Below are 15,785 nucleotides of genomic sequence, written 5' to 3'. Positions count from 1 at the left end.
ATCATAACATTGTTCCCAAAGGCCTTAGAGGAGAATGTCATATGAAATTTGGATTCTGTCTTAGTTAGGGTTTCTAGTTCTATGATGAAACACCATGTCCAAAAGCAACTTCAGGAACAAACAGTTTATGTGCTTATACCTCCATATCACAGCTTATCATAGGAGGAAGTTGGGGCAAGAACTCAAGCAAGGCAGGAACCTGGATCAGGAGCGTGGCTTACTAGCTTGCTCTCCATGGCTTACTCAGCCTGCTTTCTTATAGTTCCCAGGACCATCAGCCCAGGAGTGTTCCTGCTTGCCCCATCAATTGCTAATTCAGAAAATGCCCTATAGGCCTGCCTAAACCTGCTGCACCTTATGGAAGCATTTTCTCTCCAATGGTGTCCAGCACAGATTGTATGTGAATTTCAAAACTCAGATAGGTAGCTTATGTGGACAATGAGAAAGATAAACAAATGAATCTAGTACTTCAGCACAGACAACATGAAAGACCTAGGAAGAATGTAAAAAAAATGCTTTTTTTTTTAATTATCAAGGACTTTCAGTTACCAGACATTCCTATTACTGGATATTCCATACACCCTCAATAAATATTTAAGTCTGTATATGTTATAGGCAGAGGGAACAATTACAAAGGAAAATTCAGAGATCTGAAAATATACAGTGCAATTTAGAGCCTGGGACTAGCTTAAGATGAGCTAAAATTTGAGACTTAAGAGGAGGAGGAGATACATCTACAGAGAATGGCCGAGGTCTAATCACACGGGTCTTTATGTACCATACTATTGAACTGGACATTTATCTTTTAAGGACTGGGGTCAGGAAAGATTTTCTTAGCAAGGTATCATCTAATACAATAATCTTCCAGATCTCGCCTCATGGACATCATCTACTTGGTTAAAATTGCAGTCGCCTATAGATAATTTCGAGGTCTCTGTTAAACCAGAGATTGTGATAAAACCTCATTACCTCATAGCGTCAGGAACTACTTACCATTAAAGCAGGAGGAAGGCACAGATCGTGTTCTTTGATCCATCCTACTTTGGACCAAACGGACCCTTTTCAGATAGCTACATTTCTGATCAACGAACACTATTAGGATCATGGGATGCAAGTCCTGACTTACATTCCTTCTTGACCTGCTTGGGGCTTCAGTTAGTCTTTTCCCGCATGATCTATAGTGCGGTTCATGTTCTTAGACATGAAGAATGATGAGGATGTGCTGAGGTAAGCTCGTAATTCTAGGCTCCTGTTGGTCACGGGGTCACAGGAAGCTGCCTTGCTTTCTGTTTAGCCAGTACCCTTCACGTTACAGCGGTGTTTGCATTTTCCAGAACACAGGTTTAAAAATGAGACTCTGAAGCAAACTCTTGACTTTCACAGTTCAGTAGTGCGGGCTTGCCGGCTGGGAGGCAAGAGCTGTCTGCCACCTAAACAGCTATTATTTTCCGCATTGCAGCCTAGACAGGGTAATTCCTAATAGCCTTCATTTATTTTATGATGAATGTCAATCTGTTAAAATGATTGGCTCCTTTCTGAACAGCAAAGGCGCTAACAGCTTTACAGAAATGAATGCTGGCACTGCTCACAGAAACAGGCCCACGTTCCTAAACTCTTCATCTAATCTCCCAATGGCATCCTCCATCCTCATCCTCATCACAACCCACTCTGTTTAAGGCAAGCGCGGCCTAGTTAGGATCTATGGAGTGTTGATGACTTGACCTTATTTATTTATCAAAATTCATTGAATTTCATTATAATAATATACTAATTTGGATTTTTTTCCATGCTAATGTTCTTTACATAATAATAGTTTTAAGAACTTTCAGATAACAAAGTTGAGTTCCAAGTCACATTTACAACACAAGTCACCTGCTCAGCCTGTATTAATCAGCCCTTGCTGAACCCAAGCCCCAAAATCCAGCAGGAGGCACTCATGATGCCAGGGCAGGGGGTGGGGTTGGGGTGGGGTGGAGAACTTCCTCAGAGGAAGGCTATTTGCCAAAAATTTCACTCTCAGGAAGAGAACTTCCCTCCTAAACTCACTCGGGATGGGGTCAAGGGAAGGAAACTTCAAGAACACCCAGGAGCATCCTTCAGGTGACAGGGTACTTAGCAGCTGGTACCGGCTGCAGATCTGGACATCTGACAGCTGATGAACCTGTCCCAACACATGCTAGAGCAAAGGAGAAATTAAAACCTGGCATGCAGGCCCCTGCACTTGAGCTAAGCTTGGGGCAAGGGTCAGGTTTCTGCTTTGAAAACCATCCCAATCACCTGTCAGTTTGGCAGGGCACCAAGCCCCTAAGGGGCAGAGAGTTAGAACTTCCAAAGGATTGTCCTTTCAAGGATCCAAGTGGGAAACTCCTTAAGATTCAAGGCCCACACAAAAGCCCTAACAACTTCACGTGATCTTAATCCAAAACAAAACTCCATCTATTTAATGTTGCCTCTATGGTCCTGGGATCACCTACTGCCCCATGGGGAGATTTTCAGGCCCTACATCCATGAAGAAAACCAATACCTTTCTACCCTCTCCACCGGTACTGCCACCAATTCCCAATGGCTCCTCAACAAGGGGGTGGCACTTCACAAATGCCACCCCCATCTATGCTGGGCTTCCGGCCGACTTGATTCTGTGCAAGTCTTGTGCACACCATTGCTGTGAGTCTACGTAACTGGGCCGTGATGTCTGGAAATGCCATTCTGCCACAGGCGCCTGCTCCCTGTGGCAGCTTCCAAGGTTGTGTGGGGAAAGGGTGACATAGATGTCCCAGTCAGAGCTGCTCCTCCATGGTCTCTTATTCTCAGCATGTTGACTACTTGCAGACCCCAGTTTTAAGAACCAGCTACCGCATGTGGTACTTTTTGTGAGCGTGTTCACCAATGCCGAAACAAACGCCTCTGATGGGGCTAAAGCGAAGACGTCTGGGAGCAGCTTAATAATATGCTTATTTAGCAGAAGAACAGAACCTCATACTACCATCCTCTCATTCTATATAATCTCCCTGTTAACAGGAACCTAGATCATGCTGAAGGCACAGAGAAGAAGTACCCAAAGGGTAAATTTAAAACTGGCATGGTATGTCCGGGAATCAACAAGAACAATGCTTGCCTACCGTGAGAGGCTATGGAAACCGGATGCTTAACAAAACCACATCAACAGAAACAAGTGCACAGTTGTTGATCTTTGCATTAAACAGTAGTCTAGTCTGTGATTTCAGTCCACTACAGACAGCATTTTATTTAAAAGAACAACTTCAACCACCTAAGTAAGTGCCCTTGAATTTTGAAAAGCTAAATATCATAAGCACTGAATCAAACCAGGAAGTAGAGGAGCCAGGGGAACCTGTGTAAGTGGCTCAAATCAGGCCATTTAGTCTTACAACAGAGCAAACAGGAGATTTAGGGTAATTGAGCCACGGGCACTCACAGCATATCTGCATGTTGCCACGGGCTCTCTAAAAAGCAGGACTTTTCAGTGGCCAATAGACTTGATACTCATCAGCTGATGATCAACACTATACAGCAGTTCAGCCCAGACAGAACACTGACTTGCAGTGGTCACCATACAACTTACCCAGATCCCTTGTGTACAACTGATTGGGAAAATGTCTTTGATCCTTTCTATGAAGAATCCCGTAGAACACTGGCCAGTATTAAACAGATGAATGTGTTTGAAGCACCACACAGAAGATTCTTACATCAGTAGATCTTCATGTAAGGTGTTGTAAGAATTCAAGCATGTGCAGTTGCTGATTGTAACTTTTTATCTAGAGGGCAAGGACTTGCCTAGAAACGTTTCCTTTCTGCTTCAGGTCTCTGTTGCCATCTGGACCTATGCTTGGTTGTACTGCACATTAGAGGCCGAAGAGAAAGAGTGCCTCAAACACTCACTGAGAGGAAAACAGGACAAAGGAGAGATCGATGTGGCAAGAGAATCCAGTCACTTCCCTGTGGAGCCACGGGCTTTTGGCCCCACTGTGTAGCAATGCCCCCTCAGGTTTGCAATCTTAATAGATGCTGTCGATATTATGATTAAATACCGTAGCACTCAGAGCTACTCAGTGAAAATGCAGATTTGTGGAACCATTCCTCATCTTTCAATTCCCTTCGTCTGGGGAAATAATACTTTTAGCTTCTTCCTAGCAAGCTCGTCCTTGTGAGCGAATGTGTTGTCATCACGCTCACTCTCCATTGCCCTCTCTCATTCCCTTGTTCACACCTGCCTCCTCCCAACTATCCTCACCCTAGTCTTGTCTGTGGTCATACGTGCACAAGGCTGGTGCAGGTAACTCGGTGTGCTCATGACTGCAGCAGCCTGCTGCATCCTGTAATTTATAGGTTTTCCTGTCCTTTCTATTTCCACATCTCCTTAATGCTGTATTCTAAATGAACTATCTCTATTTTAACAAGAGTACCACTCATCGGCCCTTGAGAAGCACAGCCTATAGGATGCAGCGTGAAAATTTCTCGTATTTTGGGCTAAGGCAAATGTTATTGACTCCAGATCAGTTTTAAATTGTCATCCAAATAAATGGGAATAAAAATATGTATGTCATTCTGGGCATGGTAGCAATTACCTTTAATTCAAGCAATCAGAAGGCAGAAGCAAGTGGATCACTGTGAGTTCAAGGCCAGCCTGGTCTACATTGTGAGCTCTAAACCAGGGAAGACTATATAATGAGACTCTGTGGGTAAAAAAGGAAAAAACCTTTACACAGTCCTTTCATGTTTTTTCTAAAACATGAAAACACCCACTGAAAAATATTAACACGTAATTAGCATATAGAGATGGGCCCTCCATTAGCAGCGGTATTCGTAAGGTCCGTGATGAAAATCACTATTTTGTGCCCTGCTAGCTCCCATAGATTCTGTTTAAGGATACAGAGAGGTTCTAGATGAAACATAAGAATCTTTTCATTCCTTTTTTTTTCCTTTAAAAAGCTAATTGATTCAAATGTATTGCAAGAGCTGTTACCCTTAAGTTCCCTTGCTTTGAACAATAATTCTTCAGCTCCCCAAGGCAAGTCTCTCATGATGCTTGGACAATCTGGCACTTGAAATCAAGACACGCTAGTTAATTAATATTATTTAATAAAAATTATTTGGTTTGCTGATAAGATCACAATCTGTGGAAACAATTGATTGCCTTACTGAATATCTAATGGGGTTAAATATGGACGTATTTCCAAATTGTTAATACACAAATGTCCAAAATAGAAAGTGAAAGGTAACACATTGGACAGCGTGGAGGAAAGTAATTATTTCTGTTTGTTTCTCTGAGACAGAGTTTTACTGTATATCGCTGGATGGACTGTAGGTCTCTATGTAAACCAGGTTGGTGTTCAACTCACAGAGATCTATCAACCTCTGCCTCTTGATACTGGAATTAAACATGTGTGCCACCGCAGCCAGCAAATGGCCACATTTTAAAAATCCATGATATAAATTCAGTAGCTTTTTAAGAACAAAAAAATGAAAGAAAATCTTTTCTTAATTCCAGTACCAGGCAAGGACATTTTCTCCTCTCTGACTAACGAGGCTACTTACAGCATCATGTCCATTTATCCTACCTGTGACTAGAGAGGGGTCAGGCGTGATATCCAGACTAGGGGAAGCACAATGTGTGAGTGCGGCTCAGCAAAAGCATGACAAACGAAACCTCAGTGTTTACTTGCGTGTACTCTGACACCCTTGCTAACAGGTTTGCGTGCATGAGCTCAAACTGCCAATCTCTCATGTGCACAGGTAGGGCATTCCCAATCATCAGGTGGGCTAGGCTTCACGAAACAGTACCACGTGTAAACGACACATTTAGTGCAAACAGAAAGGTGCATATAGAGGAAGCATACTTATATTATTGAGTTCATAAATGATAATATCCCCCAATAAACCAATAATGGACTAAAATCCCAAGCACACCAATAACCCTGCTGCTGCAATTATATAATTTACTTTCATACCGAGAGCATGCGCTGCTCTTTCAGGTTCCATTGACACAGCAGATTGCTATCGCTCCAGCAGCTTGGGAACGGCTACTGGACTAATGACAAGTAGGGCAGGTCAGTGCCTTATCTCTAATTATCCCTGAATAAAAACACACAGAGAAAACTGCAGCAGAGAAAAGACCTGACCTTGCTAAGCTAGATGCACTGGACGGAAGGCAGATGAGACTCCATATTCAGAAAAATGAAGCCCATTATGCCATCCGGTCGTCAAAAGGGACCAGCTTTGCAACGCTAAGCCCACCATCAAAACACAAAGTCTCCCACAGACCTCCGAGGGAGACGGCTGCCACTCACTCGCTCTGAGTTGCTTTCCCACCCCCCCACACACACACCTGAGAAGCAAGTCAGAGTGACCTTACCTTTCTCGCAGTGGCTTCCTGTGAATCCGGAAGGACAGACGCACTTGTTAGGAGCCACGCAGGTACCGCCGTATCTGCAGCCCTCCTCGCAGAAGGCTGTGGTGGAAACAGAGACTTTGTTTAGGTAACGTAGGCTGGTGCTCGCAAACGATTCCTTACACACCCTGCCCAGGGAACTCACCTCGGCACGGACATATTCAGAGTTTTCCATACACATGAACAAATAAATATAGCAATACGTTTCCCACGGCTTTATGTCAAATCAGTTGAAATAATAGATGGAAGATGTTACATTTGGGCTTGGCATGCACTAAATGAAAGCTGGTACTGACAGAGGTTTCTGCCACCACCTTTACTGATTTATGTGAAATCACCTGAGATGAATAGGTCAAAAGGGAAAGGTGGGGTTGTGGGCAAAGACTTTTTCAATTCTCATTGCCTCAGAAATTATTTTTCCCAATAAATATCATTTATACCGTCTTTCATGACAATATATATTTTAATTATTCAAAAAAATGGTACTTGATAACATTTTTTATAAAGCAATAAATATAATGAATTCTTTACTCTAGAATATTTATACTCTAGAATATTTATGAGTATTTTTTCTCGCATAAATAATAACATACCATCCTCACAGCTAGAAGGTTGCTCTGCTAGGAAAGCTCCTATTCCTGTAATTCTGCATCCCTTCCATTCAGGATACCCACTGAAAAGTGTTATAAGAAAACGTGCAAGTTGCTGACGAATGAAGTCATTGGAATCCGCTATTAGTGAAGCGGATTGAAATGCTTAAGGCTGAGTTCCTTGTATTCATATGAAAACCGGGTGAGCAACAGTTTTAAATTTTAATTGCAGTAAGAAAATGTCACCCTGGAAAAAATGTCCTGGCCCGTCTGTTGCCATCCTCACATAATTAATATGAGTCTAGCTATAAAAAGCCACAGGGTGCGTTTGGAATGCTGCAAACCAAAGGCATAGAACTTATCACAGTGTTGCTGGTTTCCACATCATTTACTATCTCTCGGGTAAACTCATATTCTACAGAGTCAGCGATTCATTGTAACTCACTCTCTGTGCTGGAGGAGAGTGCAGACCTTGGGATTGGAGGACTACTTCCTCCTCCCAGCAGGCTAGCATACTGGCACAAAAACAACAGCAACAGCAGAAGAGGTCTAGGCAAAGTCCGCTTTGGTGTGTTCACCAAGAAACATACATACATCTTGAGAAATCACACCGTGATTTTGTGCTCTTGTGCATGGCATTTTCAGTGAGATATCCGAAGCACGCTTTGTATCACAGTAAGGTAACTAAGTGTTTCAGCGAAGTGAGAGTGGCGAGGGCAGCAGATGAGAGGGGACATCAGGGGGCGGTGGAAGGCTGCTTGGAAGTTCAGCGTGACTTTCCATACTGTATGGAGACATGTCAATGGGACCTTGAAGACCGTGTTAAAAGACTTATTCAGCTCCTATATAAAAACAATACTGTGAGAACCTGTGAGACATTGGTGACTCCACGGGCTCCATGGTTGTCATGTATAACAGGCTCCATGATGGTGAAGTGAGTTTGTATTGTAAAGAACTTTACATACACCACGCTGTGTGTTCTGCCGTGTAAAGGCAATTGGTAACAGCACCATGGTGACCATGAAGTACAGACTGGGGACAAGACATTAAAAACCTTCCTGGGAGCTGCAGAGACGGCTCAGTGGTTAACAGAAATGGCTGCTTTCCCAGGAGAACCAAGTGCAGTTTCCAGCACTCACATAGTTCCAACCAGGGGAACCTGGCACCCACTTCTGTCCTCTGCAGGCACAAACACACATGAAAAGAAATCACTCCTATACATAGAATAAAATAATATAAAAAATTGAAAGACCTTGAAAACAAACCAATTTTACAAGAAGATCTACTAACATATTCTATTGATACCAGCATGGAAGTATCTTATAGTTGTTATTATTTTGATATAAAAATGCTCAAGATGAGGTTCAGAAACTGCGAGCACATTGGCACTGGCTGCCAGAGCTATGGCTCAAGCAAACACCTTTACCTACACCCCTGTCTCCTTTCATTTGTTACAGTGGAAGTTCACCTACAATGCCAGGTTTATTCTTTCTTAAATAGTTCAAAAATAGTTAAGAAAATTGATTAAAATTCAAGCACAAAACATAACCGGTAGCATAATAACCAGTTTACTTAATGACTATTCAATCCATTCCACTACTTGATAAGCCTTACATTTTTGTTTATGTCTGCTTACACCTCTCATAGATCTAGGCAAATAGCAATTTTAAATGGGATTTATCTAGAATAAGGAAGAAAAAAAGTTTCTCCCTTGATCATTAGACAAAAAAATAAGAAGGTAACTAAAACAAAACTAAGTAAAGAAAGACCTTGTCATCCAAAACTTTAACTACATTGGGGGAATCAAGATCAACACAAATGTTCTTGCTGCAATTTATAAAATATCAAAAAGAAACTGTTGTGTTCTAGTTTAAACATGGTGGGTGATTACTCATGTCCTGATAGGCTTTCCCCCCCCTTTATCCATATATCTTTACTTGTAAGTATTCATGTCCAAGAGCCATTAATCTGGTTTGAGGTCTCTGGTTTCTGATGCACTATCCATGCTGGACCTTCACTGGGACTCCTCTTGGATGTCCTGTTATTGCCCTGTGTCATGGAGATCCTGCAGCTTTGGGTCTGAAGGACTGGACCTGGGTAGTTGCAGGGTTGGTCAGCCCGCCAGCTCTCCCCGTCCTCACCACCAGGGTGAGCTCTCCTACATTGCCTAGTTCACCCTTTGCAGCAATGAGCAGGGGGCAGAGCCAGTTCTCCTGCTGCCATGTCCTAGGTCAGTTCTCCCACACCTACACCTTCAGGGTCAGCTCTGCTGGGTTGCCCAGGCATGGCATAGGTGCCACTCTAGGGAATGTTATAGCTGATGAGGGTCATGGACATCTCTCCCACTCTTATGACGTCAGGGTTAGCTTTCCTGCCTGCCTGAGGCACTAATGGGGGGGAGGGGTATCTCTTCCCTGCCCGGGCTACCCCAGACAGATGAACAATGGGAGCAACTCCCCCACCCCTCCGCCAACAAGACTGACGCTATTGTGCTGCCCAGGCAAGGGGCAGAGCCTGCTTTGCTGAGTGTTTGCAACTGGTGGCAGAGGCGGTCTATGGGTCATCCCACTTTAGGCTTAAGATCTGTGTAACTGTTGGCAAAATATTTCAACTCTTTGTACTTCAATCGCGAGGCACTAGTGGCTACTAGTGACGCTGCCTGTTGAACCACTAACTTCAGTCACTCAGCACAATGAATGGAGAACATGATGTCCTCACACCCGAAGGTTAGTCCTGATTTTATCATCAGGATTCTCCTGGGCCAGACAACGGTGATATTTTGAGCCACTTTCTTTTCAAGACTCTAGCAATGCAGTGCTGAGTAAGACAAGAAAGATCCCTGTGCAGTCAAGACAGAGCTAGGGCTCCAGTCTTTCCGACTCAGTGACCTCAGGGAACCATGAAGAGTCACAGACCTGGGGTCTTAACTCCCTGACAAACTCAGAGAAATTCAGTGACACAGCTTTGGGATTTAATAAGCCACTTATTTGTCAACCACTATCCAGAATCTGAAGCATGACATAGACAGATTAAAGAAAGACAATAAGGTTACAGGCTTCGATCTGTTATTTTGTTATTAACTTACTGCCCTGAAGGAGGGGCTTGATCAGATCAACTCTAAGACGGCATGCGTCTGTTTTTGAGAGAACTCTTTATATTTGCAAGGAAAATAAAATCAGAAACCTCTGGGTGAGATTTAATCTACAGAAAGAAGACATGCTTGTGCTGAAAACAATTTTGGCACAGGAGATCAACGGAGCTGCTCACAGGAACCAGGTGTTACATCCAATAACCACGGCAGACACTAATAAAAAGTAATAGCCCTGCACACATCGAACACGTCTCCTGGTCCTCTTCAAGTTTTACAGGCACACACTTCTTAGCTCCTAGAGCATCCTAAAACCCTGGCAAGTGGGCATCCTTCCTTGGGTTGGTTTCTGACCCCTCTGCCTGTTTCTCTTGGCCCAGCCTGTGGGAACGACACACATAAGAATGATGTTCGTCTGATGAAAGAAGTAAATAGAAGGACCTAATTATTATAGGCAGGCAAACCCACCATCCCTAAGCTAATCTGGGACATTTGCAAGGCGTCGGTTACACTGTTAAACACACTATTAATTAATTGATAATAAACAAAAGTCGGCTTCCATGACTTATAGTCCACTTGATGGTATGTATCAAAAGCTTGAAGTGGGGTGAGCTGAAATAAGCTGGCCACCAGAATAGCACCATGCCCACTCCTCTCCGGGGTGCTGGTGGGCTGAGCAGCATATCAGCTTCATTTTGCTCTTGATATCAGACATAAATCTCAGCCATAACTCCCATTATCCAACGCAGTTCTGCCAACAATAAAGGGAATGACATGTTTCATTTTTGCTTAGTTCTTGGTCTTTTTCAGAATATGCTATTTATCAAAGAACCCTTCAAGTACTTTGGGTTGTTAAGGTGGGGTAGGGACAGTATTCTACTGTGTCCTGAGATGTCACCACTTACCATACAAGGCTCAGGGCAGCCCTGCACAACGAAGAATTGCTCGGCCTGAAATGTCAGTATTCATGAGATGGAATAACTTTTACTTCAAGTTACTCAGTTAGGTCCATTAAATAACTCTGGGACCAAAGTCTTATTACTTTTATCCAGCCTCTGTGTCTTCCATATTTCTCTCCTCAACCATCCCATCAAATAAATTAAAAACATGGAGATAAATTGGATAAAAATCATGCAGAATACCAACTATGATACATGAAACCTGCAAATGTCTTCAGCTCCCACTTGCTGCCATTTGAGTCTCGAAGTCATGGTGTACTGTGTATTTTAATAATTATTCACTTTAAAAGTCGCCATCAAGTGAGAGTTCCTGGCGACTGCAGGAAGGGTGTGTCTCTAAAGGTTGGCAGACTTCCATGGTCCATACATGCTCATGCAGTCAGTCTACCACAGACATGAAACCAACATGGAATTAGGAGGACAACTTGGAAAACATGTGAGTTTCAGTGGAAGAGGGATGAGGGAGGAGAGACAGGGAAACAGGGAATTAAAATGACTAAAATCAATTATCTACATATGATGGAGGAAGGTCATTTGTCAATAAACAAACTGCCTTGGCCCATTTGATAGGCCATCCCTTAGGTGGGTGGAGTAAACAGAATAGAATGCTGGGAGGAAGAGGAAGTGAGCTCAGATGCAGGGCAGCTCCTCTGAGAGACAGACGCCATGCTCTCCTCTCCAGAGCAGACACGATGAAGCTCTGACCCAGGATGGATGTAGGCTAGAATCTTCCCGGTAAGCGCACCTTGGGGTGCTACACACATGAATAGAAATGGGCCAAGCAGTGTTAAAAAGAATACAATGCGTGTGTTGTTATTTTGGGTATAAAGCTAACCATGCGGGAGCCGGGCTGTGGGAAGAGGCCCGCTGCTCCTACTACATACATATATGAAATAAAGAATAAAATAATACACAAATAAAACTTAAAACATCATACTTTTAGGAAGATTTCTGGTCCTTTTAATTATGTGTATAAGTTTCTATGTGATGTGTGCATTTGAGTACAGTTGGCTGGAGGCGCCAAGAGAGGCCATCAGTTCTGCTGGAGCTGGAGTTACTGTGACCCATCCAATGTGGGTGCTGAGAACAAAACTCGGCTCTGGGAAAGAGCAATGTGTGCTCTTAATGGCTGGGCCATCTCTCCAGCTCCGGCCTCACATACACTATTTTTGAAAGAAAAGCAAATCACCTTCAACAAGATCAGTTTTAATACCAAGAGCTCCAGAGAAGCATCTACTTTCTTCTTCAGTACAAAATGCTGTTCTTAGGAAGCTTGTTATATGGCCGACACTGTAGTAAGGCCTTGTGTGCAGGATTCCACTTGCTGACTACAGCACCATGGTGCAACCAGCCATGGCAGACACTTCGCAGATGAAAATGCTAGCTCGGACCTAAGCAAGGGGTCAGGGGTCATACACCTATTAAGTGGCACCCTAAATTTGGAAGGGAGAGTTCTCACATCTCTAGACTGTGTCCATGAGGGCCCCGAAGCCTCCAGTGTGCAGACAATAAACTAGGTGCTGAGGTATCTACACCTAATCAGGACCATTGCCCCTCTCCAGAGACGCCCACCCGATAGCAGCAGACAGTGACATCATAAAAGGAGATAGAAACCTACGGTAGTAGTGAGAACAGTTGGGGGCCACAAGGACACCATGATTAGTTATGCCAAGCAGACTGGAGCAAAGATTCCCAACAGAGCTGCCATCTCAGTCAGGCCTGGAAGAGTCAGGAAGGTTCAGGAAATGTGACCTTTCTGTTCAAGGCTTTTCATGAAGGAAGGTGCTGAAGAGAAGAAACGAGGTGAGAGACTTGATGGTGACCGAGAAAGCAGGGAGCGGCAAGGCGAGCAAGGACCTCAGAGCCTGTGAGCCAGTCATCACCCTTGCCTTGAAAATCCATTTGTTTCTCAGCCGTGCTTCCGTGGCTCTGTCCATTAGATGGCTTTGAGACTATGCTGTATTAACACTGCACCAGAATAAAATGGTAAGAAATGCCCTATGAAAATGCAGACCTCACGAGTACATACAAGGTAAACACGTGCAGAGATGCAGAGCTCTTCGTGATAGTTTCTTTTCTTTCTTATTCTGTTTTCGTGCTTTACTCTGTTCTGAACAACATCAATTGGAAACACAGCTATGGTAGGAGACTTTGCTTTCACAATCTACTAACCCTATGCCTTTTAAAATGTCACTTGGGACAGAGAGAAGACTTGGCCATTAAGAACATATACAACTCTTTCAGAGGACGCATGTTTGATTTCCAGCATCCCCAGTCAGGCTGTTCCTGACTGCCCTGAACTCCAGTTTCCAGGGGGCTGATGTCATTTCCTGGCCTCTGCCATCACTGCAGACACACATGGCATAATTCACTGGACATACGAATAAAAATAAAACAAAACTTTAAAAAATAAATTATAGACTCGCTTGTTTCATATATTTTCATCACCTGCTTATCATTAAAGCCCACAGTCCTTTGTAAGAGAATGGGGCCTATGACTTGTTTTTATATTGACTCTATAATTTCAAGACGTTGAGTTTGGCACTAGAAAGGTTGAGCAAAGGGGACTTACCGAGAAGAATGGTTTGAGTAGGGGAAGGGGGAGGCCATGGCAGGAGATGGGGGGACATTTCACTATATAAGCAGGAAACTGTTAAACAATAATACATTATTTAAAATTTTAAAAGAGGGCTTGTCCCACCCAGCTTGCATCCAGAACCCTTCTTCCTTCTGCCCCCTTTCCTCTTTGGGCACATAACACCATCCAGCTCAGTCTGTCTGGCGCTGGGGGCAAATCCTCAGGGCAAGTAGGCAGGCAAGACTTCCTTTGTTTCACTGGCCTGCCTGCACCAAGCAAGGTAAGGGGTTTGTTTACGAACTACCCAACCTGCACGGAGATCTGATCTAGGCACCAGGAGAGACAGCAGCGGGGTGAGTTTGTGACCGGCGGCGGAAGCAGCCCTGGACAGGGAACTCTGAAATTCCTCATCCCCCACCTTATACTCCCTGGGCTCCCTTCAGGGGCTCTACACCCTGCATACTGCCTCTCTCTTCTTGTCCCACCCAGCTTGCATCCAGAACCCTTCTTCCTTCTGCCCCCTTTCCTCTTTGGGCACATAACACCATCCAGCTCAGTCTGTCTGGCGCTGAGGGCAAATCCTCAGGGCAAGTAGGCAGGCGAGACTTCCTTTGGTTTACTGGCCTGCCTGTACCAAGCAAGGTAAGGGCTTTGTTTACAAACTACCCAACCTGCAGGGAGATCTGATCTAGGCGCCAGGAGAGACAGCAGCGGGGTGAGTTTGTGACCTGCGGCTGCAGAAGCAGCCCTGGACAGGGAACTCTGAAGTTCCTCATCCCCCACCCTATACTCCCTGGGCTCCCTGCAGGGTCTCTACACCCTGCATACTGCCTCTCTCTTCTTGTCCCACCCAGCTTGCATCCAGAACCCTTCTTCCTTCTGCCCCCTTTCCTCTTTGGGCACATAACACCATCCAGCTCAGTCTGTCTGGCGCTGGGGGCAAATCCTCAAGGCAAGTAGGCAGGCGAGACTTCCTTTGGTTTACTGGCCTGCCTGCACCAAGCAAGGTAAGGGCTTTGTTTACAAACTACCCAACCTGCAGGGAGATCTGATCTAGGCGCCAGGAGAGCCATCAGTGGGAGAGCTAATCTAGGTACCAGGAGAGCCGTCTTTGGGCACAGAGATCTGATATTGGTACCAGGAGAGACATCACTGGAGCACCAGGAGAGCTATCACTGCAGAGTGCCATCACTGGGAAGGTACATCAGTAGGCAAGGAGACCTGATCCGGTAAAAGAAGATCCATAGGGGAGCATTCGGAGAAAGAGATGGGCAGGCGCCAATGCAAGAATTCACCCAACAATCTGAAAAACTATATGAAACCACCAGAACCCAGCGACCTCACAACAGGAGGACATGAACACCTTAATCATGAAGAAGTAGATAAAATTGACTTTATGAAAGTGATTGACGCCCTTAAACAGCATGTAAAAAATGCCCTTATAGAAATGGATGAGAAGTATAACAGAAAGTTTGAAGAATTGAGTAAATCAGTGAATGATACTCTAGGAAACCAAGGAAAAACAATCAAACAGATAATGGAAACAGTTCAAGACTTAAAAACTGAAATGGAGGCAAAGAAGAAAACACAAACAGAAGGCCAGCTGGACAGGGAAAATCTAGGTAAACGAATAGAGACTACAGAAGCAAGCATAACCAACAGAATACAAGAGATAGAAGAAAGAATCTCAGATTCTGAAGATACCATAGAGAAAATAAACATGCTGATCAAAGAAAACAGCAAGGCCAACAAATTCTCATCACAAAACATTCAGGAAATATGGGACACAATAAAAAGACCAAACCTAAGAATAATAGGAATAGAAGAAGGAGAAGAAGCGCAGCTCAACGGTCCAGAAAATATATTTAATAAAATTATAGAAGAAAACTTTCCCAACCTAAAGAAAGATATACCTATGAAGGTTCAAGAAGCATACAGAACACCGAATAGGCTGGATCAAAAAAAAACATCCTCTCGCCATATAATAATCAAAACACAAAGCATACAGAATAAAGAAAGAATACTAAGAGCAGCAAAGGAAAAAGGCCAAGTTACTTATAAAGGTAAACCTATCAGACTTACACCTGACTTCTCTATGGAAACCATGAAAGCCAGAAGGTCCTGGATAGATGTACTGCAGAAACTAAGAGACCATGGATGCAAG

At 43.9% G+C, this 15,785-nt stretch overlaps 1 protein-coding gene across 2 annotated transcripts in view; it reads right to left on the bottom strand.

The window, feature by feature from the left end:
- Positions 1-15,785, bottom strand: part of Nell1 (neural EGFL like 1) — an 841,294-nt gene that overhangs the window by 169,666 nt on the left and 655,843 nt on the right. For both annotated transcript variants that reach the window (XM_057756047.1, XM_057756048.1), the window contains exon 15: positions 6,371-6,466. In XM_057756047.1, coding sequence (XP_057612030.1) covers positions 6,371-6,466 — 96 coding nt within the window. The remainder of the gene's footprint in view (positions 1-6,370; positions 6,467-15,785) is intronic.

The sequence above is a fragment of the Chionomys nivalis genome, chromosome 23 (genome assembly GCF_950005125.1).
Source record: "Chionomys nivalis chromosome 23, mChiNiv1.1, whole genome shotgun sequence".
NCBI classification, from domain to species: Eukaryota; Metazoa; Chordata; class Mammalia; order Rodentia; family Cricetidae; genus Chionomys; species Chionomys nivalis.
The sequence above is the reverse complement of the archived record's forward strand: the minus strand, read 5'-3'. Positions and strand labels throughout refer to the sequence as shown.